General features: G+C 36.0%; 1 protein-coding gene across 1 annotated transcript in view; it reads right to left on the bottom strand.

Moving 5' to 3' along the window:
• Ranbp9 (RAN binding protein 9) overlaps window positions 1-24,783 on the bottom strand; it is a 71,035-nt gene that overhangs the window by 24,647 nt on the left and 21,605 nt on the right. Inside the window, exons 3-5 of the mRNA XM_019207325.2 lie at window positions 12,255-12,307; window positions 11,158-11,325; window positions 6,914-6,936 (exon numbers count right to left, since the gene is read on the bottom strand). Coding sequence (XP_019062870.1) covers window positions 6,914-6,936; window positions 11,158-11,325; window positions 12,255-12,303 — 240 coding nt within the window. The 5' untranslated portion in view covers window positions 12,304-12,307. The remainder of the gene's footprint in view (window positions 1-6,913; window positions 6,937-11,157; window positions 11,326-12,254; window positions 12,308-24,783) is intronic.

Genomic DNA, 24,783 nt, shown 5'->3' with positions numbered 1-24,783 from the left:
TCTCACTATGTAGTTGAGACTGAGCTGGAACCCACTATGTAGCCCAGGCTGGGGTCAAACTCACAGCGATTGTCCTGCCTCAGCCTCCCAAGTGCTGGGATTACAGGTGTGCACCACCATGCCCAGCTTCCATTTAAATAATAAAAAATTTCACTTCCAGCAAGTATGTCTTCCATTAAGACATATTTTAAAATTATAGGATACTTTTAAAACAAAAGTATATAGGGCCAAAGATAATACAGACATAGTAAAAGGAAATTCTGTTCAATAGAGAAAATAAAAATTATTAGTTCAAATTCTTAAGAATCTCAACCGAAATGAAGATAATTTGTGTAAAAAATAAAAGCATGAAGAGATAATTAACCTTGATTTTTCTATAATACAAACTAAAACAGAATTTGTTTGGGGTAAGGGGGATGTCAAGTTAAAATTTAAAACACTGTTGTTGAGTTTTGACAAAATAAACTATTTCATCCACTACACACAGAAATGTATATATACTGATGTTAGCTTTTAAGAAAGAAATCTATTAAAATTGATGAAGCAATTTTACTTGTAAGAGTTGAGTCCTAAAGAATAATAAGTATGTATAAAAAAATGTATAACCTGCAGTATTATTTGTAAGGACCACCCCCAACCAAAATCAAGATAGGTGATATTATGTTCTTACTCTCTTGTTACTGGGACATAATAATCCAACACCCACAACTTAAAGAAAGAGAAGTTTTGGCTCATGGTTTTCAGGGGATTCAGCCCACAGGCAGCTTGCTGCAAGGCAGAAAGGGGCTGGTGCAGAGGCCTAGGTGGAGGAAGCTGCTCACCTTCATGACAGCCAGGAAGCAGAAATAGAAAGGAGGGCCAGGGAGGGAGATAAACCCTTCCAGGTCACACTGACAGTGACCCGCCTTTAGCCAGGCCCCACTTCTCAACACCAAGTCAGTTACTAAACTCATTAGTGAATGAAACTACTGATGAGTATGTAATCCAACCACCCTCCAAAAGCCCCGCCTCTGAGCACATGAGAATTTGGGGGGACATTCTAGATGTAAACTATACTACACCATGAACATGAAATCTAAGATTCTAGTAAGATATATTATTTTGTGTGAGAAAGATCACTGCAAATTAAATTCAATATACAGATTCTGAAATGCATTCCATTTCCAAACTGTCAAAATATGGAAAAATATGCATCTTAATATTGATGAATCATGTTAAAACATTTATAAAGTATCATAAAAAATAGAAAAACATGTATATAGACACAGAAAGATGTCTAATACTCATTACTAAATGAAGAAACCGAGTTATAGGCTAGTGTGTATACTACGATCTCTATCTTCTTTGTTATGGACATACTGGTTTACACACGTAAGAATATACATTCCAGTGAAAACAGCTGTCATAACTAAAGAATCTGGGATGACGAGGTACATCTTCATATATCTCCATATTTACATTTATTTTCTAATTTAAATATTTAATAACTATATATATTCCTATAATCAAAAAAAATTTTAACTTAAGATAAAATATTAAGTCAGTTTTGTCTCTCTGAAAGGAATATATCCCTGTGCGCCACCCCGTGTCAGGCACTCACCATGTCACCCAGGCTAGCCACAAACTCCTGGGCTCAAGCAGTCCTAGTGACTTGTCTCTCGAGTAGGTAGGGCTACAGATCTATGGTACCATATCCAGCTAGGAAATACAATTTTTACACCATTTATTAAACCTTATAACTGAAGAATCTGGGGGAAGAAGAGCACATAGCACATAGCCCTAAACTTGCTAAATTAAAGATTTTATAAAACAGCCCTTTAATGCATGCAGTTCAATAAGTTTTAGTAAAATCATAGAACCGTGTAACCATCATACCTAATTTTACATTTCTATCACTTCAAAAAGAAAACCTAAGTGCTTGCCTAACATGCACTGGCTTCAATTTCCAGTAAAGAAGAAAGTGAAGTGAAGTACAAAGACAGAGACAGAAAGAGAGAGAGAGGTGGGGGAGGGGTGAGGGGGAAAGCAAAGCCCAAGAAGAAAGCTATATCCAGTACCGGCCACTTCCCACTGCCCCCACCCTCTAACCCTTGGTAACCACTAATCTTGGTTACAGATGGATAATAACTTTTTTTTCTTAATTGAAAAAAATCATTCTTGCCTATGTAGAATTAGAATAATTTAAGTCTTTAGGAAAACATCTTATTTCTAACTTGTGTGTCAGATACTAAAATATTTCCAAAAATTGTTCCAAAGGTAAATGTATATCATAAAATTCATATTTAACAGCAGTTTTGTTCTATTGTATTAAAATATTTCTTCTAACGAAAATCACAACAAATGCTTTATCTGTAAGATTTCCTGTCAGCCTCCTGAAGTGGCAGGTGGTATCATTCTAAATGAAAATAGACACTGCAACAAAAGAATCAAAATAGTTCAAGACGTTTTTTTCAAACCACTGAGGTGAGCTAGGGAAGAAAACCTGTTTTAAAAAAGAACTAAGGTTTCCAGAACACTATAAACACTATAATCCAAGAACAGTGCAGTACAGTCTAAGAGACTTATTTTTTTCTAAATATATCCTCCCAAGATTCAATGTTGCACTTAGCTAGTGACAAATAGAACATATGAATGCTTTCTTGGTGATTTCTTTAAGGGAAAAGACTATCTTTCCCTTTTTTCTTCAACTATAGAGTGAGATTGTCTCGTGTGGAAATCCCAGCAGATTTTAACATAAAAATGAAAAACTCAAAAGCACCATGAAAGAAAACCTGTAGACACCATCATAATAACCACTCACCAGTATTACAGCAAAAAAGTTGCATATCACCAATGGTTTACTACATATAGACAAGGGAAAGCATCACAGCTGGTGTTTCAAAAAGTCACACAAAAATAATCAATGTATATAAGCGAGGAAGTCTTTTCCAAATGATCACCACTCTACTAACAAAAAATGAAAGATCACACAGTAACACAACTCACTCTGCTAAACTAACAGGACATGCTTAGTGCCATGAAAGAGGAGAGAGAAGATGGGAACTAAGGTAGTTAAACAACTTCAAGTGAGCCTTCAGGGTCTTCTTAAAAAGCCTCTGCATCAATTAAAGACCCATCAACCCACTACTAAAATCTACATCTATACACTGTGCCCAGCCATCTGTCACACAAATGTTCCACTTGAGACTGTTCTTTTCTTTATATACTACGTGAAATTTTTTTGCTTGTTTGTGAATTATCAGCAAATATCCCACTAAATTTAATTTAAAATTTGTTGCTTCTTCTGACTCCATTGTTAACACTACTACCCCATTTAGACTTTATTCCCCCTTTTAGTCAAAGTCCTCCAAAGTTGCCCATTGTCTGCACTTCCTATTCTTAAATCTATTCCAAACAGGACTTCAGTACACTAAAACTTCTTGTCAATGTCGGTGGTGGTGGTGGTGGTGGTGTGTGTGTGTGTGTGCGCGCGCGCACAATGGGTATCAAACTTGGGACCTGATGCTTGTGAGGTAGGCAGCAGCACCACTGAGCTAAATCCCCAGCCCTCAACTCTCTTGTTAAACACAACAGTTAACTCAGTCCTTATCTTAAACAATGGACTGCTGGCTTGTGAGGCCTCTAAGCACTCCTCCTCCTTTCAGATATTTCAATTGGATTTCAGGATCCATTTTGGTCTTCTTCCTTATCTCTTATTGGAGGCTTCTTCTAAATTTTTTTGCTGGTTCCTTGTCTCCCAAATTTAGCATGTGCCAGAATTGAATTCTTGGCCTATTTGTCTTCTGTGCCTAAGAACACCTCCTTATTGCTCTCAAGCAGTTTTATGATTCTAACATCTAAATCTAATGGCTTCCTAATTTTCATCACCAGCCCAGATAATTCTCTTGAATTCTGGGTTTGCATATCTGTGTACATTAACTTAATTTTTAACGTACACAACACCGAGTTACTGATCTTCCCTCTCAAAACTTGTTCCACCTAAGTTAGGCACAAGCCTGTCCTGCTTACCCATCTGTAGGTCCCAGCTCCTCAGGAGGTTGATGGGAACCACTTGAGCCCATTAGTTTGGGGGTAACCAGGACAACATAGCAAGACCTTGTCTCTTAAAACACAAAAACAAGTGGCTGCCACACAGCAGGACTAATGGGCAGACTGAGTGACCATGCAAGTCCTGCCATGGGCCAAGTATCTGCCCTTGCTGACTCAAAGACAGCTCTTCCAGAATAGATCACGTGGACAAAGAGTAGGCATGCGGCCCAGGGGACAGCCTGGCCCATGTGAGGACACGAGTGGTGGCCTGGGCACTGGCAGCAAGCTGTTCCAGCCAGCCTGGCCCATGACCAAGGAGCAAGGACAGGGAGAGGTGACAGGCAATCACAGAGAAAGGTGCACTCTGGCTCCACATAGTAGAACCAATCAGGGCCATCTAGGGTAACACAGTGAGTACTGGTTACATTAGGTTGGGTGTCCTGGTCCTCAAAGAAACTGAACAGGATCCAATCATGGATAGAAAGGGTCTTTCCTTTGAGAGGGTTTCTCTAGCTGCAAGCCCAGATGTGAGGACAGTGGAGACCACTGCCACTCAAGGCCTTTGGGTCGCCCATTAGTCAACTCACTCCAGCCTATTGGGGTGCCAGTCAAGACCTAGGGAACCATGGAATGGGCCATTTTACCAATAGCTACAGCAAGGAGGACTGTGGCATGTTACTATTTTTTGATTGCTACTTACTAACTAGTGCTAATACACTTTTGTGTGTCAAAACAAACAAAAAACAAGGGCAAAGGGGTACAGCTCAAGGCCCTGGACTTAATCCCCAGTAGCACAAACAATAAACAAAAAACCTTGTTCTACCTACCCAAAGCTTTCCCTACATCAGTCACTGACCTCTCCATTCCCTCTCTTTCATATCTCCATTCTTTCCTTAGCCCCACCATCTTAACGTCAAATTCTCTTTTTCATATTTTCAAATCTTACCTATCAGCAGGTTTTCTTGGTTCTCAATTAGATTTTTAAAAGATATTTGTTTTTTATTTAAGCTCTAATATACATAGAACACACTTTAGATATGACAAAAATCCTAATGATGCATTCTCTTCCAAAAGCTCGACACTCGTTTCACCATCTATTAAATTATGCTTCTTGATGAGCACCTTTCATCTGTACGTGCCTAACTTTCCTTGACTTAACAATGTTAATCTCTATTATAAATTTTTTCCCTCCTAGGACTTTCTTAATGAAAATCACTTACCTTTTGTTGTTTATTCTCTGCCTAAGTCTCCCTTCTTCACCTCTCAAGTCATCTGTGCAATGGGAATGCATCCCATAATCAATAGTACTGTATGTCCATCCCTAGTGGTCAGGCAACTGCCATGATAACAGCATCATTGCCTACACAGGAAGTGCTAAATAAACTCACTGTAAAACTCTGGGGCCTGTGTTTTTTGTTGTGTTTCTGATGAAACAGCTGGATAACTCCTCTAAGATATTTTAGTTAACAAGCCACTTAAGACCAACTGAAATACTGGAGTCCCATTGTCAGAAAAAACAACAACAACAAAAAATTTTATTATTATAACATTCTAACATTAAGAAAATGTCAGCATTCAATGCAATCACCAGATAAGAGAAAGATCCCAGAGACATAATAGAGAAATTTTTTCCTTTTTTGGTACTGGGGATCAAACACAGGACTTTGTGCTTGCAAGGCAGAGGTGGTGACAATGAGCTAAATCCCAGGACCTTAATGAAGAACTCTTAAGAAATGTTCTTGATAGTAAAGATGATCATATACATGTAGAAAATCATAAACATCAACTCTAGTATCAAACTTCAGTCACCTTTATCCCTCATATGAATTTCTGCAAAACTCTCTTCACAAGTCTTCTTTGTTCTACTTTACTTTCTCCTTAGTCCCTGAACCTAGCCATCAGTGTGATACTTTAAAAGCTAAAGTTTTATCCTAATAACTAAAACTCTCTGATGTCAGATTTTCACTCAGTAAATAACCCAAGTTCTTGCAGTGGCTTACAGGGTCCAAATGACCTACTTCACACGACCCCATTGTGATTCCCAACTCACCCCTACTATATATTCTGCCTGCCCCACTCCTTACTACCACACTGCATAGTGTTTTTCAAACAATCTGCCTTTCCCCTTACTTCTATCTGCTTGGGACCCTCTTGCTTTATGTAAATATCTGGCTAGCCTCCTCCTTCCTTCAAAACTCTGCTCAAGTCGCACTTCGAGCAAAGGTGAGCAGTCTATACAACTCCATGTCCTACCTTTGATACTCCTGTGCTCTATTTTTCCTTTCTTTCCAAAATACTTGAAACGTTTAAAAATGTAATTTACTTCTTTTCATGTACTGCTTATTCTTAACTTCCCCTATTGAGTATCGTAAACTCTAAAAGAACAGAAAGCTTTACTACTGTTTTGCCAAATGTATCTCAAACACAGAACCTTCAGTCTGACAGGCTTTAATACATGTTAGATGAATAAATGATTAGAATGGTTGGACAGCCCTCTGCTGAAAAGTGCAAAGATACTGAAGAAACATGAACTGAATGAATGTACAGTGAAAATATAATGTGTATCTGGGGCCTGGGGGTGGAGTGTAGTTTAACTGGTAGAACATGTGCCTACCAGGTGAGTGGCCCAGGTTTACTTCCTGACACCATAAAAGTATATTTTAAGTAATTAGTTCCAGTTTGTTTTACAGAATCCATTTCTGTAATTTTGAGCTCAATTTGTGAAGGTCCATACACAGAGAGACTATGGAGAAGATCTCTATTATATGCATGGCATTTAAATCTAATACCAGTAAGACTGTGTTCTAAACATGCCTAGTTTTAGTTTCTTTAACAGTTCCTTTAATTGAAAATGCAAAACTGCTTTTAAGAAATTAGGACTTACCGGTAGATCAGTGAAAGCAATACCTGGGGGGAAAACAAAGTGGCATTAGAAGCTGTTTTTCAAAGGCAAATTACAGTCTGCTGAATTTCTAACTTAAAAGGGAAAGAATGGCAAAGAAAGAAAAACTTTTAAATTTAAATAAAAGAGGACAGAGCTAATTTTTCTCAGTAATATTAACATATGTCTAGGTGACTGCTGCACCACTAAAGAGTATCAACCTTGTTGGTCACACACGGATTTTATTTCTGAGACACTGCTATTATCTGTAGGATTTTTGAATAAGTTTAGGACTTGTTTAAGTGTTTCTTGAAATTTTTTACCATGAGGAAAAAAAAAAATCCATCCTTCAAATGATAAAAACTTACACAATTGAGAATTTGTTTTGAATACTCTCGATAGTAATTTCAACATGGTCATGGTCCAAAAACAATGCTAGCAATGGCAATGTCACTGCAGTAATTCTACAGGCATCCCAAAGTAACAATTTAATAATCTCCTTTCAAGTGTTCAGTAGTAATAAGCTAGCGATAAGCCAAGTATCTCTGTAGTATTTCACTGATATGCTTAAAAAGATTAAGTGCTAGAATAATGAGGGATGAGTTACTCTGAATTCTTCTAGTCTAAACACAAATAAGCAGAAAACACAAGAAAGCCAGGTCAGCACCAGCACCCCTTACAGTCTTAATTACCGTCTTAAAAACAAAAACAGGCTTTTTGTGTTAAATTATTTTTAAGGTCTCTTTTCATTTGAGAATCTATAATTGTGCTGCACCAATAGAAAACAGAAACCAAAACACAAACTTTCTGAACTTCCTTTTTAAAATAATAAAGTTAAAATGATCCAAAACTAAAATCTTGTACAAGTGTAAAACTTCACACTGGAACTCATGTGATGCATCAAGGTTAAAATACAGGTGCACTAAAAATATCATATAGAATGTCCTTCAGGGTCTGGGCAGAAGGTATACGTGAAACATGAATGAATTCTGTGTTTAAACTGGGTCTCATCTGCAAGATAGCTCACATTTATGAAAACATTCCTCCAAAAATCCAGAATGAAAAACAATTTTGGTCCCAAGCATTTTAAAGGATATTCGACACACACACACACACACACACACACACACACACACACATATATATTTTAAAAAATAAATATGTAAAAACAATGTTTTGTAGTTAGTAAAATAATTTTCATGACTGAAAAAAATACTAAATTTATGTTGGTCAAAACAAAAGTAAAGCTACAGTTGTTTTTGTGTTCATCCCAGTAAAACATTCTGATTACATATACTTTGGTTTAAAGTAACTGTGAGCCAAATATAAAACACACACATATATATTTTAAAAAATAAATATGTAAAAACAATGTTTTGTAGTTAGTAAAATAATTTTCATGACTGAAAAAAATACTAAATTTATGTTGGTCAAAACAAAAGTAAAGCTACAGTTGTTTTTGTTTTCATCCCAGTAAAACATTCTGATTACATATACTTTGGTTTAAAGTAACTGTGAGCCAAATATAAAAATTTATTATGATTTTTTAGAAAACAAGAGAAAAAATATTAACAAAAAATTATACACAATTTTTACCATTTTTATAATACAGCCTAATAGATTTTTTTTCAAAGACATCTATAACAAAACTGTCTGGATTATTATTTTAACAAAAATGATCTTGTCAGTAGTTACTATAATTTTCACTCTTTGCCAAGAACTCCAGTAAAAAAACCCAATTAATTCCAAAATTTTAACATTGTTAAGATACTGCCAAACACAGCTACCACAACCTATGTGATTCAGACCACAAAAAGATAGCACTTTAGCAAATCAGCATTAATTATCTAAATTTTACACAGAAAACAACTTTCTATTTTTGTAATTCCCTCATTTGTCAGGAAGCTATTTGAATGTGATCTTCAACTGATATTCAATGAAGTTTTTAAAAATCAAATTAAGTTCATGTATGTACCAAAATGTTTCTCCAATAAAACCTTTTCCATTTCTCTTCACATGGTAAGCAAAATATTTACTTTGAGTGAGACTTGAACAAGACAAAAATTAAAGATGTATCAGCTCTGGGGTAGAAGTCATGTCTGGGAATTATAAGGAACTAGGAACTGAAGAGCATTTTATCTTTCAGACACTAGAATCTAAGCCAAAGGTAGGCAAGCCTTTCCTGTAAAGGGCCCAACAGTCAGCATCTTCTGCTTTCCAGGCCAGATGATCTTTGTCACCACTACTCAACTATGCTGCTGTAACAGGAAAGTAGCCATAGACAAGACAGAAATGAATGGGTGTGGCTATGTTCCAATGAATATTTTAAAATAGGCAAGAGGCCACCTTGGCTAGAGCTTACAGAGAACCCTTGTTCTAGAAGATAATTTCTTCACACCAATATATCATCACTACCTCCCTGGCATCGAGCCTAGAACCTGGCAAACAAAAGCACTAAACACATTACCAAGTACTCACTATGTGCCAGGCAATTATCTAAGAAGACTTCATGCATCATTTTAGTTTACTCATTTTAGTTTACTCTATTAACCGTAATGTAGCAAATATTATAGGTACCTTATTTTACAAACATTAAAAACCTGTAGCAGAAAACTGTTAGGTAAACTGCAAAAGGCCACATGATACAAACCAGGAGCCAGTGTACTCTGACCAAAGAACTCATCAATCAGTATTACACTGCGTCTCCTTGCACTTACTATTCTTTAAATTTATGAATAAAAACCCCCAAACATTTCAAATTTACAGTGGTACCTTGGCTTACAAACTTAATTTGTTTTACAGTTCTTGAAAAGATGGCTGCGTTTGTGTTTGTGTGGGGAAGATGGTCATGCTCGTGTTTGTCACCAGTTGCAGAGTTCGCCAATAGAAACAAATTTTTGCTGAAAGCTTCTGTTTGCAAACAGAACCATTTGGGAACCGAGGTATTACTGTACTTTAATTAGAATATAATTCAGTCATTAAGTGTCTCTTTAAAGGAAGCATCTTATTTTTAAAATAGCTTTTATATTCAATGGAAAGACAAGTGAAATATGTGTTAATGTGATAAGAAAATAAAAAATCCCATCACCTTGGATGTTCCCATCTTCAAAAACAAAATTTTCTCTGAAAAGTTTAAAAAGTGAGTATTAGAACTGTGGTTTTCTGAAAAACATCTTGTTTTGTGTTTTTGAGTCAGTCATAAATCACACCTAAAAAGCGGGCTCTCACTTGGTTTAAGATCTTAAACACAGTAAGCAGCCAAGCCAACTAACTCAGTTAACTATTCTGACATATAAACTGCTTTATCAGTCTGATGAGACTATTAATGATCTTTTGTAGAACTGTAAGGATCTTTTGTAGAACTGAAACAATCTTTATGACAGAATTGTAGAACTAAAATAATCGAAGTAAAAATGTTATGCTGAATAGAAAATAAAAACTTAAGTTTAATATGCTATTCATAAGCAGAGTTTCGGCCTCCTGAAGTTACTTAGTGTTTCCTTTCACACTTTATCCCATTAGGAATAATTTGTTTTGAGTCAATGATTTTCCCAATAGTACAAGTAATGTAATGTTCATTTTTCTAAAGGCATCAGTCTTGCTGTTCTTTGTATTTTCTGTAATTCTAAAAAGGGGTACAACCGTCTAAGAAAAGGAAATGTAACAACCACATACAATTTTAAATTTGAAGAACCAATGAGGGCATGCATATTCAGCTAAATAAAAATCCTGATCTCCTATTGGTCTTTCAATATATGAGTTTTTTAAAGTTTTCATTAACCTATATATTTTTTATTAGCCACCTATCTTTTATGCTTAGAAGTTTTGTTATTATTGTGTTTAAATCTTATTATTGTGCCCTCCTGCCTGTCTTGTAGCCATCATCCTTTAGCAATCTTTGTCTGACCTTTAAGTGTGTCACTGTCCTCCATTTACAGGAAACACCAAGCTTTCCAACCCTTTGTAATGATTCTTCACACTATTCTAAGTGACAGCTCTTCTGTTATATCACCTGTTACCTATAGAACTGGATCAAAACGTCGAAGGCTTTATTCAAGCAAAACTCTTGGATTTCTCTACCTGAGTACAAACTTTTACCACTTCCTCAATCTTCACCTGGAGAAAAGATACCATGTCCAAAGGCATCTATCTCTAAAGGAGAATGAAATAACAAACACGAGTACCACATCGGAAGCACAATAATCACAATTATCTGGTTACGTGCATGCAATGCATTATTTCTGTACCTAAACTATGTCCATTCTTGGTGTAAAAGCAGGTATTGTTGATAAGGTTAACACAACAGCCAATGACATCACCAGTTGTAAAAGTTGGTCCATAAGGTTGTCCAGTTCCAGAAGAACAAAATGAATGTCCATCATCCCCATGGTAACCATATGAATGTTTATCCCAACCTAAAGAGAAAAGTTTAGTATATTTACAATGAGAAGTAAGGCTTCTGAATACTATATTTATTCACTGAGATCTTGAATCAAAAGAGTACAACAGAAAACATTACAAAATTTACATTCTCAACACTCTATAAAATAATTTCTATATTAAAATACTGTTCACATAAGGAAAATAAATTTACCACACAGAACACTGACACAAATATTAAGCAAAAGGACTACTACTGAAAACAACAAATGCAATATCCACAAAATAACCTATTTCCATGCTTTTTTTCTCTATAATATACTAACGAATTTTCGCTTTGATTTAAAGAAAAAATAGACATAAGAGATTAATGTAAAATATAATTCCCTCTACAATTAATTTTTAACATTAAGCAAACAATACCAGAAAACATAAACCAAGAGTTATTGCTTTCTTCTGCTAAGTGCAATTAAGAAACAGTTCTGCAATTAATCTGTACCTTCCTGGGCTCACTTTTAACATCAGCTTGGAGCTCCCCAACATAAACTGAGGATGTGGCTAAAAGTAAGGGTTGTGACAAGCAGCAAAGAAAACCAGTCACATTAAAATACTTAATGAACTCATAATACAGGTGATTAAAAATACAGAAACTCAAGAGGGGTAGGTTTAGCTTAGTAGAGCACTTGCCCACTGCGCACAAGGCTCTGAGCTTTCAACTGTCAGCACAACAAAAACAAAAATACTCCCAAAATGCAGAAAATCAGTATCTTTTAACTGTCTTATTACTTGAAAATTTAACTAGAAAGAGCTAGCTATAAGATCGTAATACTAGTGGGCCGGGGGTTTAGCTCAGCGGTTCAGTGGCCCGCCTTCCAAGCACAAGGACCCAAGTTCAATCCCCGGTACCAAAAAAAAAAAAACAAAAAAAAAAGATCGTAATACTAGAATTCAATTACAATTGTACCTGGTAGTCTATTCATGTTCACACCTTGAGCAGAAAGACCAATTCCCATGTAACTGTTGGAGGGGGGAAAAAGGAAAGAAATGTAGTTTATTATAGTGATGAATATGTAAATTATCAAACATATTAAAATATTATCAGAACCAAGGCCAAGTTGAAACTCGGAATTGTTACAAAAATGCTATTATAACCTGGGCACAATGGGACATGTCTGTAATCCCAACATTGAGAAGGCTGAGGCAAGAAGATCACAAGTTCAAGTCTGGCCTAGAAAACTTAGCAAAACCCTGTCTTAAAATAAAATAAAATAAAAAGAGGTGGGGGTGTGGCTCAGTAGTAGAGTACTTCTAACTGACTTTGTTTTTTGGCAATAAAAAATTACAATTTGTTACTTAGCAACAAAGTACAATACATAGCAATAATAAAACCCAGATTCTAAGTGAACTCCTATAATAATCATTTATAAACACACCCTACAGGAGTTTACCTTTTTAAAAAAGTCCTACAGTTTTTAACCTATAAGCATCTATCTTTCATTTACCAATAATTATTTTGGACTACAACATCTCAAAAAACATATAGAGGAATTTATGTAAGAAAAAGGAAATGTTAAATAAGACATAAACATATTTTCAAAGAACACAGTGAAAATGCAGACCACCACAAAAGGGGGACATGTATTAATATTTAAAAAGAATGAGCCAGGCGTGGTGGTGCATGCCTATAATCCCAGCACTCAGGAGTCTGAGGCAGGAGGATCGCTGTGAGTTTGAGACCAACCTGGGCTACATATGAGTTCCAGGTCAGTCTCAACTACATAGTGAGACCCTGTCTCAAAAAATCAAAACAAACAAACAAACAAACAAAAAACACCAAAAACAAACAAGAACATAATATTTAAAAAGAATGTTATCTGAACTAGTTAATAAAATTACCGTAAAAAATATGTTTAGGGTTATGTATCTAATGGTTTTCTACAATTGAGCAAATTGATAAAATCTACCTAAATAAGGGATTCTTTATTTCTAATTTATAAAATTAAGGTGGGCATGGTGACACACTTCTCAAGAGGATGAGGCAGGAAGATCACATTTGAGACTTAACGAGACCCTGTCTCAATTTTTTTTTAAAGGGCTAGAGACTAGCTCATTTTTGATTGCATGAAGGTCCTTGGGTCAATCTCAAGTACAGGATGGATAGACAGATGAAAGGAAAAAAAGAAAGAAGAGTCATTATCAAGGTATGCAATTAATTTTCAACAACTTATAAAACAAAGCCTGATAAAAGTTTAAAACGGGAGCGTATAAGAGATATGTATAGACTGAAAAACTAAAAATAAACTGAGTCCACTTTGTTTTATATATAAAAAAACTTATGTCACCATGATTGGGCCAAGATTTAAAATGGCATTTGATAAGATTCAACCACCATTCATCATAAAATCTCCAGTATAATAAGAGAAGGAAATTAGTTAAATGTAACATAACACACTTGTTTTCATATCCACAGAAAGCAAGTAAAGCCATATCCATTAAAGAAAAAGATGTCCAAACTATGTTAAAGACTGTTTAGTTTTCAGATAATTTAATAAACAACCAATATAAACATTAGAGGATAAAAATTAATTTGTGATTAGTATGATTATATACAAAGAAAACCACAGAACCTAACAAAAGCTTTTACAATTATTTTGGCAAAGTGACTGGATAGCTTAATTTCTAGTAATAGACAACTAGAAAAAGGAACATAGTACATGAGAACATATGAGTCACAGTAACTACAAAACCATAAAATAAGAATGAAGTTCTCAAGTAAAGCTCAAAAACAGTATAGTAAAAGCTATAAATACTGTAAATAAATACAATATGTATCTGGGTAACTGGATAATTGGAAAATGGCCATATTTATAAAAGGAATATATACATGTAATAAATTTCAGGACAAATTCCAATCCAATATTTTAAACTGGATAAAATAATCTTAAAGTTCATATATTAAAATACAGAATTATGACCAGCAACATTTTTTTTTATTTTGAGACATGTCTCACTGTGTAGTCCAGGCTGACCTAGAATTCACAGCAATTCTTCTATCTCAGTCTCCTGAGTTGAGTGCTGAGATTACAGGCATGTGCCACCACAAGCTCTAGTGAACTATTTTTTAAAAAGAAAAATAACAGGATTTTCCCTACTGAATATTAAAATTCATAGCCAAATTCACAATATTGAAAAGCACATAATGAGAGTGCCAAAACATTAAGAAATAACATTTAGAGGTCTACTCAGGAAGGCTCCTGAAGTATTTTGCTACAAATACAGTATAAAAGTACTGCAAAAACTTAAGGCACAAGCAGAGCATGTGTGAGAAGAACAAATACCCAACACAAAGCTGTAAGTTGGGGTACTGCTGCAATGTCAACAAAGCTCTGGAGTATAAGGACTTCCTCTTCCGTGACCAGAGGTTAGTCCCTCTTTGGAGAAACAGATTAGCTACACTTACTACTTAAAAGCCAAAGTTTGAAAGGAGGCTAAAAAAACAGTGATGCCAGCTATTACCTGGGCTTATTTGACAATGTGGCTTAGTGAAAAGGAAAGAGACAGAGAGCTCTTGACTAGGACCTGTACCAGTTATTGAACTTACTATACAATTGTTCCCAATCATCCTAAAGGACCTGGAAACTGTAATATAGAATTGCTAGTGGACTAGGGGCCAAGGAAGTAAAAAGTACAAGTTCTAAGAAAGAGAAAATAAACATAAAAACAATTAAGAAAAATGTGAAATTTTCCAAATAAAACGAGGCTGCAAAGACAAAATTCTAAAGTACAAAACTAACAAAAATAAGAACTAGAATATAAATTAATTCTGGATGATATTGCTCAAGTGAGGTGAAACTAAGTTCAAACTGGCAGGAGGTCAAGGAGCCAAGTTCAAGCCAGCAGGAGGCTCACAGAGTGCTACAGACTGAACAAATTGGGTTCCAGCTCACAGCCAGAAACCAGCCTGAACTTCAGAGAAACTAAAGGACAATATGATTTTAAAACAGATGAAAATAAGTACAACTAGGACACATAAAACAAAAAGGAAGGAATTACAGTCACTAAAAATACAAGGGTAGCAGAGCACCAGTATTTGCTAAGTTCATTTAGCTAAAAATTTTCCAGAATTGAAAGATATGTTGAATTGAAAATATATACTATGTACTGAGGAAGATAAAAATTCACCCTTAACACATATTGAAAATATTAACAGACACAATTGTAAAAGCTACCAGAAAGAAAAAGCACATTATCTACCAAGGAATGATAATCACACCAGTAGCCAACTTCTTAGCAACAACTGATGACAACAACGGCACAATGTGTTCAAAGTTCTAGGCGTAAAGAACAATTGAAGCTAACTCCCAGGTAAAGCAGCAAAAATGAGAGGAAAATATAAGACATAAAACTAAGATGTATGAAAGCTGATAAAAGAAAGAGAACAATTAGAGAATATATTTTAGCAGACAAAAGAAAACAGAAGAATGTGAGGAACAAAGAAGCAAAAATCAGCACAAAAAACAAATATGCCACAAAAATTAACTACTAGTTAACAATGCTGACTTCCGGGAAGACGATGGAGTGAAGAGCAAAGAAATGGCCTCTCCAAGATTTGGTGTCCAAATGCTGGAATACAGCAGCAACATGACTAAGAAGGGGAGTAGGTCCCTACATAACCAGCAAAGATCTGAGGTGAGAATTTAAGCCTACCAGGAGAAAGAACAAGAGAGACATCAATGCAGAAGGAGGTGGCCAAGTAGTGCTTCCCTGAGCCACCCTGGGCTCCCTGAGCCGTGACCCACTTTGTGGGAAGTTGCTGACCCACTTTGTGGGAAGCTGCTTAAACCTGCAGACACACGGTGACTACTTGCAACCCCAGAGGCCTCCACGTAGAAACGCACCACTGGAATAAAGCGGTGGACATAGCAGATTGCAACAGCTGAGTTATTTGGGTTCAGATGTCTGCCAGAAGAGGGTGACTGGCCGGCAGCCATCTTGGAAAGGGGTCAACTAAGCTCTGATCTCAGGGCTGGCCCAGCAGCTCCTGTCAGGATGAGGTGGAAATGAGTTCAGATTGGCAGGATATCAAGGAGTCTAGTTCAAGCCAGCAGGAGGCACACAGAGTGCTGCAGGCTGAACAAACTGGGTTCCAGCCTCACAACCAGAAACCAGCCTGAACTTCAGGAAGATTAAAGGTGCAGGCTTGCTGGGATTAATCAACATAGACCTGGGCTCTGTCTGCCCACTGTCTACCAATGCCAACAGACAGATGCACTGAAGTGGACCCATTTTTTCCTCTCTTTTTCTTTTTTGTTTGCTTTTTTCTTCATTGTTTCTTGTTTTTATATCTAGAACTTCATAAACACATGGAAATTAAATAACACCCTCTTGAACAACCAATGGATCACAGATGAAATTAAAAAAGAAATTAGTTTCTACAATTAAGCAATAATGCCAGTGCAAAATACTGTAATCTATGGGACACAACGAAAGCAGTCCTATGAGTGAAATGTATAGCACTGAATTCCTCTATCAGAAAAACAGCAAGCTCAATTAAACAACCTAATGTAAAACTTCAAGCTTCTAGAAAAAAGACCAAGTCAAGCCTAAAGCTTGTATGACAGAGGAAATTATAAAGATCAGAGCAGAAATTAATGCAATAGAGACTAAGAAGTCGATACAAAGAATCAATCCAAGAGTTGGTTCTCTGAAAGATTAAATAACACTGACAAACCCTTAGCCACCTGTATAAAACAATGGAAAGATGCAAATCCATGCAATTAGGAATGAAAAGGATGAAATCACAACAGACCCTGAAGAAATCTAGATCATCAAAACCACCAACATCATACTAAATGGTCCAAAACTGATAGCTTTCACTCTAAAATCAGAAACAACACAAGGATGTCCACTCTTAATTCAATATAGTTCTGGAAACATTAGCCAGAGCAATTAGACAAGAGAAACAAAAGGAGTAAAGGAAGGAAACAAAGAAGTTAAACTATCATTATTTGTGGATGACATATACTCTACATAGAAGACCCCCAAAATGCCACCAAGACTTCTCAATTTCATAATCAAATTCAGTAGCATTGCTGGATACAAAGTCAACCCTCAAAACTCAATAGCATTCCTGTACACAAATAAAAAAGCTCACTGAGAAATTAGGGAAACAACACCTTCACAATAACATACCAAAAAAATAAAATAAAATACCTAGGAATCAATCTAAGGAAAGAAGTAAAAGACCTTTACATTGAAAACTACAGTATTCTGAAAAAGGAGACTGAAAAGGACATGAGAAAATGGAAAAATATTCCTAGTCTTGGGTAGGAAGACCCAAAAGAATAAAAATGGCATACTTTCAAAATTGCTATACAGACTGAATGCAATCCCAATCAAAATACCAAGAGGCTATCTCACAGAATTAAAGAAAGCAATCCCAAAATTCATTTGGAATTTTAGCAAAGGTAGTTCTGGGCAACAAAGGCAAGGCAGGGGGCATCACAATTCCTGATTTGAAATTATACTACAAAGCTACTGTGATAAAAACAGCATGATACTGAAAAGAAAACAGACCTGAGTATCAAAGCAACAGATCAGAAGATGCAGAAACAATTGGAAACACACTCAGCTACCTTCTCTTTGACAGAGGAGTCAAACTTCTTTACTGAAAGAAAAACCGCCTCTTTAATAAATGGTGCTGGAAAAATTGGGTTTCCTCATGCTGAAGAATAAAACTAGACCTGTAACTTTCACCATGCACTAAACTAAAATCAAAATGGATCAAGATCTAAATATTAAAACAGAAATACTAAATCTGCTGGAAGATAGAACAGGTAGAAACCTTGAAGACATTGGTGTAGGCAGACTTGAACAAAACTCCAACTGCACAGGAAATACCACAAAGAATCAACAACTGAGGTCTCATCCTATTAAAAGCTTCTGCACAGTGAAAGAAACCACCAACACAGTGAAGAGACAACTCACAGTGTGGGAAAAAACTTTTGCCAAATGCTCCTCAAAGGACTGATGCCTGCAATGTACAAAGAACTTAAAAAGTCTGATTCCCCCCAAATGTAAAGAACCAATCTAAAAATGGGCATCTGAAATGAATACACTTCTCAGATAAAGTAGAAGAAATGGCAAATAAATATATGAAAAAACGTTTATCATCATTGGTTACTCAAGAGATACAAATTAAGATAACACAGATTCCACCTCACTCCAGGAAGAATGGCTATAATCAAGAAATCAACCAACAACAAATGCTGGCTGGGCTGTGGGGTAGCAGGAACCCTTTTTCACTGTTGGTGAGCATGTAGACTAGTGAAACTACTATGGAGTGTGGAAACTAGTGTGGCAATTCCTCAAAAAACTAAATCTGGCAAAAACTAAGCATAAAGATAAAATACTGAAAAGATGTATTATTATGAAGTAAGAACACTGATCTGAATTACTAATGAGTTCTTATCAGAAAATATGAAGGCCACAACACAGTGGAATTAAATTTTTGAAGGGGCTGAAAAGAAACCAAAGCCTAAACTAGGTGAAGTGGCACATGTTTGTAATCACAGAAACTGGGAGGCCAAGGGAGAAAGACAGCCAGTTTTAAATCAGCCTGGGCTACATAGTAAGCTCAAGGCTAGCCTGAACTACAGGGCAAGACTCTCAAAAACAAAACAAAACAAAACAAATAAAAAGCCAAAATACAAAACACCCAAAAGCCTGTTAATATTTCAAGATGTAATATTCAGAGAAAATATCCTTTGAGAATGAAAATAAAATTAAAATATTTTCAGATTATAGAAAATGTATTGCCAGAAGACTTGTACTTAAAAAAAACCTGCTCTTAATTTTCTTAAAATATTTTCCTAAAATAACTCTTTAATGCAAAATAGTAATACATATGTGCAGTTTATAACATATGTAGATGCAATGATAACACAAGAAAACTATAGCAAAAAAGACAGAGGACAAATATATGCCTATAATGAAAATTTCAGAACACTGAAAAAAAGTGAAGACACCTGAAGATGGAAATATCTCCCATATTCATGGATTGGCAAAATTAATATTGTCAAAATGGCTACACTACCAAAAGTAATCTACAGATTCAATGTAATCCAGATCAAAATACCTTTGATGGCCGGGTATTTAGCTCAGTGGCACCATGCCTCCTTGCAAGCGCAAGGTCCTGAGTTCGATCCCCGGTTTTAAAAAAAACAAAAAAATACCTTTGATGTTCTTTATAGAACTAGAAAAAATAATCTTTTTTTTTTGGTACTGGGGATTGAACTCGGGTCCTTGCACTTTCAAGGCAGGCCATCAGACCACTGGGCTAAATCCCAGGCCCTAGAAAAAACAATCTTAAAAGCCACATGGAAAAATAAAATAACAAAAGGGGAGGGGAGGGGAGGGGAGGGGATAAAAAGAGCTAAAAAGAACAAGGCTAAAGGCATAACAATGCCCAATTTCAATTTATACCATAAAGCCATAGGAACAAAAACAGCATGGTACTGGCACAAAAATAGACCCCCCGACCAACAGAACAGAATGGAGGGCACAGAAACAAATCCAAACAACTAAAGCCATCTGATTCTGGACAAAGGAGCCAAAAACATGTCAGAGAAAAAAGTCTCTTTAACAAATGGTGTTGGGAAAGTTGGATATACATACACTTATAGAACACTGAAACTAAACACCTTTCACCCTGCACAAAATCAATTCAAAATCAATCAAATAGGTACAAACCTGAAATTTTGAAACTGCTTTAAAAAAAAAAAAACCAAGGTGAAACATCTGAAATAATAGTAACAAGAATCAACAAATGAGAATTCATCAAATTAAAAAGTTTCTGCACAGTAAGAGAAACAATAGAGTGAAGAGATAGCCTACAGAATGGGAAAATATCTTACCAGCTACTCTTTTGACAGAGGTTAACATCAAAAATATATAAAGAACTCAAAAATTTGACACCAAAAAAAAAAAAAATCACATAGCTAAATTAATAAATTAATAAATGGACAAACGAACTGAACACTTTTCAAAAAAACAAAACCAAAAAGCACAAATAGCCAACAGGTATATGAAAAAATGTTCAACATCTTTAGCCATTAGGGAAACGTAAATCAGAACTACATTGAGATTCTACCTCACCCCAGTCAGAATGACTATCATTAAGAATACAACAAACACATGCCTGTAATCCCAGCACTCGGGAGGCTGAGGCAGGACGATCACTGTGAGTTCGAAACCAGCCTGGGCTACATAGTGAGTTCCAGTTCAGTCTCAACTACATAGTGAGACCCTGTCGCAAAACAAAAACAAAAATAAAAATAAAAAACCAACAACAACAAACAATGAATAGTGAGGATTTGAGGGGAAAAGAAACTCTACTACACTACTAATAGGAATGTAAACTAGTACAGCAACCATGAAATCAGTATGGAAATTCCCCCCAAAAATTAAAAACAAAGTTACCATTTTACTACTTCCTGGTAAATACTCAACACAAAATGAGCATACCATAGAACAGTGGTGGCAAATCCATGGCATGTGTGCAACAGTGGGCTGTTTGTCATCACTGAAAGCTCTAAAAGGGTTGCCATGTTGTAGGTATCCATAGGGATCCCCACCTACATGGCCAGGTTTATTGTAGCATAATTCACAATAGCCAAAAGATACAGACCATCAAAGGATGAGTGGATAAAGAAAATATGGTATACCAATATATAAACAATGAAGTATTATTCATCCTCAAGAACAAAATGCTGTCATTTGCAAGATAATAGATGGACTTGGATGTTATTATGTTGAGCAAATTAAGCCATACTCAGAAAACACAAATATAGCATGTTCTCCTTAATATGTGGAATATAAAAAAGATAACAAGAAAGTAGAAGAGAAGCTGTTATTAGATGAGAGGGAGGGGTGGGGGTGCAAGGGTAGGTAATGAGCGTATGGAAATATTTGAGCAAAATATAGTATACACAACGAAACCTCCACCCAAAATGTGAAACTGGAAAGGAGAGCAGGGCAAGGGAAATGACTGGGGCTGAAAATGAAAACTGTGTTTTGTGCAGGTACAAATCTCCCCAAAGAAAACCTGTTAATCTATATAACCAATAAGAAAGTGAAATAATAAGAAAACCCAAGGATATGTTGTTTACAAGCAACTCCCTTTAAATACAACGACAGACTAAAGGATAAAGATATACCATGGAAACACTAACCAAAAGAAAGCTGGTCTAGCTATATTAATCTCAAGCAAAGCAGAATTTAGAACAAGAAAAACCATCAGGGATAAAGAGAACCATTACATAATGATAAAGGATCAATTTTCAAATAAGGCATCATAATATCTTTAATATGTCTGCACCTACCAACACATTATCAAAAGATGTTAGACAAAAACTGATAGAACTACAAGAGGAAAGAAACAGTTTTTACAATATAATTGGAGACATCAACATACCTCTTATGAGTAACTGAAAGATACAGAAAGCCAGTAAAAAGTCATACTGAACAATACTATCAACAATCAGCTACAGAATACAGTACTTCATACAGCAATAGCAGAATACATTCTTAAGCTCACAAAAATATTCACCAAGACAGATCACAATGGACTTAAACTAGAAACCAGTAAAAGAAACACAGCTGGGGATGTAGCTGGTGCAAAGGCCCTGGGTTTAAATCGCCAGAGCTTCAAGGGGAAAAAAATCAGAGAGAAAAACACATCAACAAAACTTATTAGATCAATAAAACTAAAAGGTGGCTATCTATGTGTAACAACATCAATACTGACCCCTGCAGGCTAGCTTGAATCACCAGTGGTACATGCATGACCATTCATTCCATCACGCTGCTTGTACCACCTACTGGAACAGTCCTGCTTGTACCTCCAGTGGTTCAGAGTAGCCTGGCAGCAACAGAATATGAATTACAGGCCTGTCGGGAGTATTATGAATATTATGAGCAACTCTATGCCTACAAATTTAATAACACAGATGAAATGGACCAATTTCCTGAAATATATAATTAACTAAAACTCACACGGGGAGAAATAATCTCAATATACCTTTTAAAGAAGTTGAATCAATAATCTCCAGTAACTTCCAAAAAAGAAAACATCAGAACCAGATGTATTTCCTAAATTATTCTAAGGCCAGCATTACCCTAATGTGATTAGACAAACATTTCAAGAAAAAGAAAAACATTAACATGCAAAAAAGTCAACTGCTTTCCTATACACCAGCAATGAAGTTAGAAACAATACCATTTACCACTAACAAAAAAGAAAGTACTCAGACATAAATCCAACAAAATATGCACAAAATTAAAATGATTAAGAATTATAAGATTTTGATAAAAAATGAACAGCTAATAAATGAAGAGGTAATCCTTATTCATGGACAGGAATAGTTAATACTGCTAAGTCAGTTTATTCCAACTTGACCTTCAGAGTCAACATAATTACAAACAAAAGCCCAGCAAGTTATTGCACGTGTATCAATAAACTGATTCTAATGTATACACAGAAAAGCAAAAGATCCAAAATAGATAATACAGTACTGAAGAACAAAGAGTACTTCAAGACTAATGAACTTTAAGACCTGCTATAAAGCTACAATATCAAGACAGTGTGTTACTGGCAAAGAAGACATACACACAGGTCTATGAAATAGGAGACCCACAAAAATGTGGTTAGTTGACCTCTAACAGATGAGCAAAAGTAATTCAGGGAAAAGGAGTCTTTCCAACAATGGGGCTGGACTACAACTACTACTTGCAAAGAGTGGAATCCTCATACAGACTATATCTTTCAGAAGAAATTAACTCGAAATGGACCACACAGACTTAACTGTAAAATACAAACTATACAATGCCTAGAAAACTTAGATCACCTTGAATTCAGTAATAACTTTTTAGATATAAAAGCAGGAACTATGCAAAATGGCTAAGCAGGCCTCATTAAAATTAAAAACTTCTGGTCTTTAAGAGACAGGATTCAGCGGGGTGTGGTAACACAGGCCTGTAATCCCAGCACTGGAAAAGCTAATGTGCAGGAAGATCGCTGCAAGTTCCAAGGCTAGCCAGGGCTACACAGTGAGTTCAAGGTCAGCCTGAACCACACAGTGAGATTGCCTACCAATGCAGGCTGTATTCTCCAGGTTCTTCTTGGCTCTTAAAATGACCTCATGCTCTTATCTTTAGTTTCCCTCCCCCCCAAGGCCACAGTAGTCCAGAGGAGTTAAACCTAAGTTTCTGCAGGGCTGAGCCCATGAAAGGCAACCTGGCCTGCCATAGGTTAAAAGTAGCCCACTCCTAATAAATAAGCAACAACCCAGCCCAAAAACAATAAAAAGATCTCCCCCCCTTCTCTCCCCCCTCCCTTCCTCTCCTTTTCTCCCTCTCTCCGGCCCCCACACCTGCCTTCCCTGATAAAACGGTGTGTGGCCCAGTTGTTCACCTATGCTGTGCCTCTCTACAGAGACCCTATCTCTCTGTCCACCCCCCGCCCCGCAAAAAAAACAAGTGTCAAGGGAACAAAAAGACAGATCACACATTATAGGAGAAAAATATATGAACACTATAAATATTACTTGCAAAAATGTATCTGATAAATGATTTGTATTAAAAATATACAAAGTCTTCGTGGATGTGCGAGCAAGGATTAAATACTGATGTTAGCGTCCTTGAACATATCCAAATGAGTGACGTTTGTCTACAACTTCTTTCTGAAAGGATGCAGTTTTGGTTGTGGTCTGAAGCTTTGAAGCACTACTACTTGGCGTCTCTCTCTTCAGTGGAGCTCTTACCCTTCCAACATGACAGATTTGATAAAATACTAGTTAGGTTGAGTATTGCTTGCCTTCACTCAATCATCTTTGTATGAATCCTTTTCTTTTTCTTCTTCTGTTGTTTTGCGTTTACCCCAGGTTTTTTAAAAATGGTTTTTAGCTAATGTTCATGAAGAGAAATTAAACTGTGCCGTTAATGAAAGGAAACCCTATCTAAGAAAGTACATTTCTTTCCAGAGCTGTGTCATATCATCCTTTGGGCCCTCTGCTGGAAAAAGTAGAATCAAGTCTGAAATAATGCCTTTTTAATTGTATCCTCTAGTATTATAGATGTAGGACAGTACTGTATCATACCTCTGTGAATGTAAAATATCTTGTACCTGCTTTATGATACGTAGTAGTGACCATGCTTTATCAGAGCTGTTTTTAATGATGTTACTCTAGAATGTTTTCTTTCCAGATGATTAAGATGCTAATAAAAAAATGGTGCCAGGTACCACAACAGTAACAGAACTTTGCTGTTTTCTGGGTATTATTCTTTTCTTTGTTTTTTTTGTTTTTGTTTTTTTAATGGAGTGTGCTGGATGTCTATAATTTTGTTCAGATGACTGCAGAACCTGGAAAAGCTGTTGCTGATATTGATGCATAACATACTGCTATTATTGGTCTTTTTATATAAATATAAATATA

Source organism: Fukomys damarensis, unplaced genomic scaffold (genome assembly GCF_012274545.1).
Source record: "Fukomys damarensis isolate Sample0158 unplaced genomic scaffold, DMR_v1.0_HiC HiC_scaffold_10, whole genome shotgun sequence".
Lineage (NCBI taxonomy): Eukaryota > Metazoa > Chordata > Mammalia > Rodentia > Bathyergidae > Fukomys > Fukomys damarensis.
The sequence above is the reverse complement of the archived record's forward strand: the minus strand, read 5'-3'. Positions and strand labels throughout refer to the sequence as shown.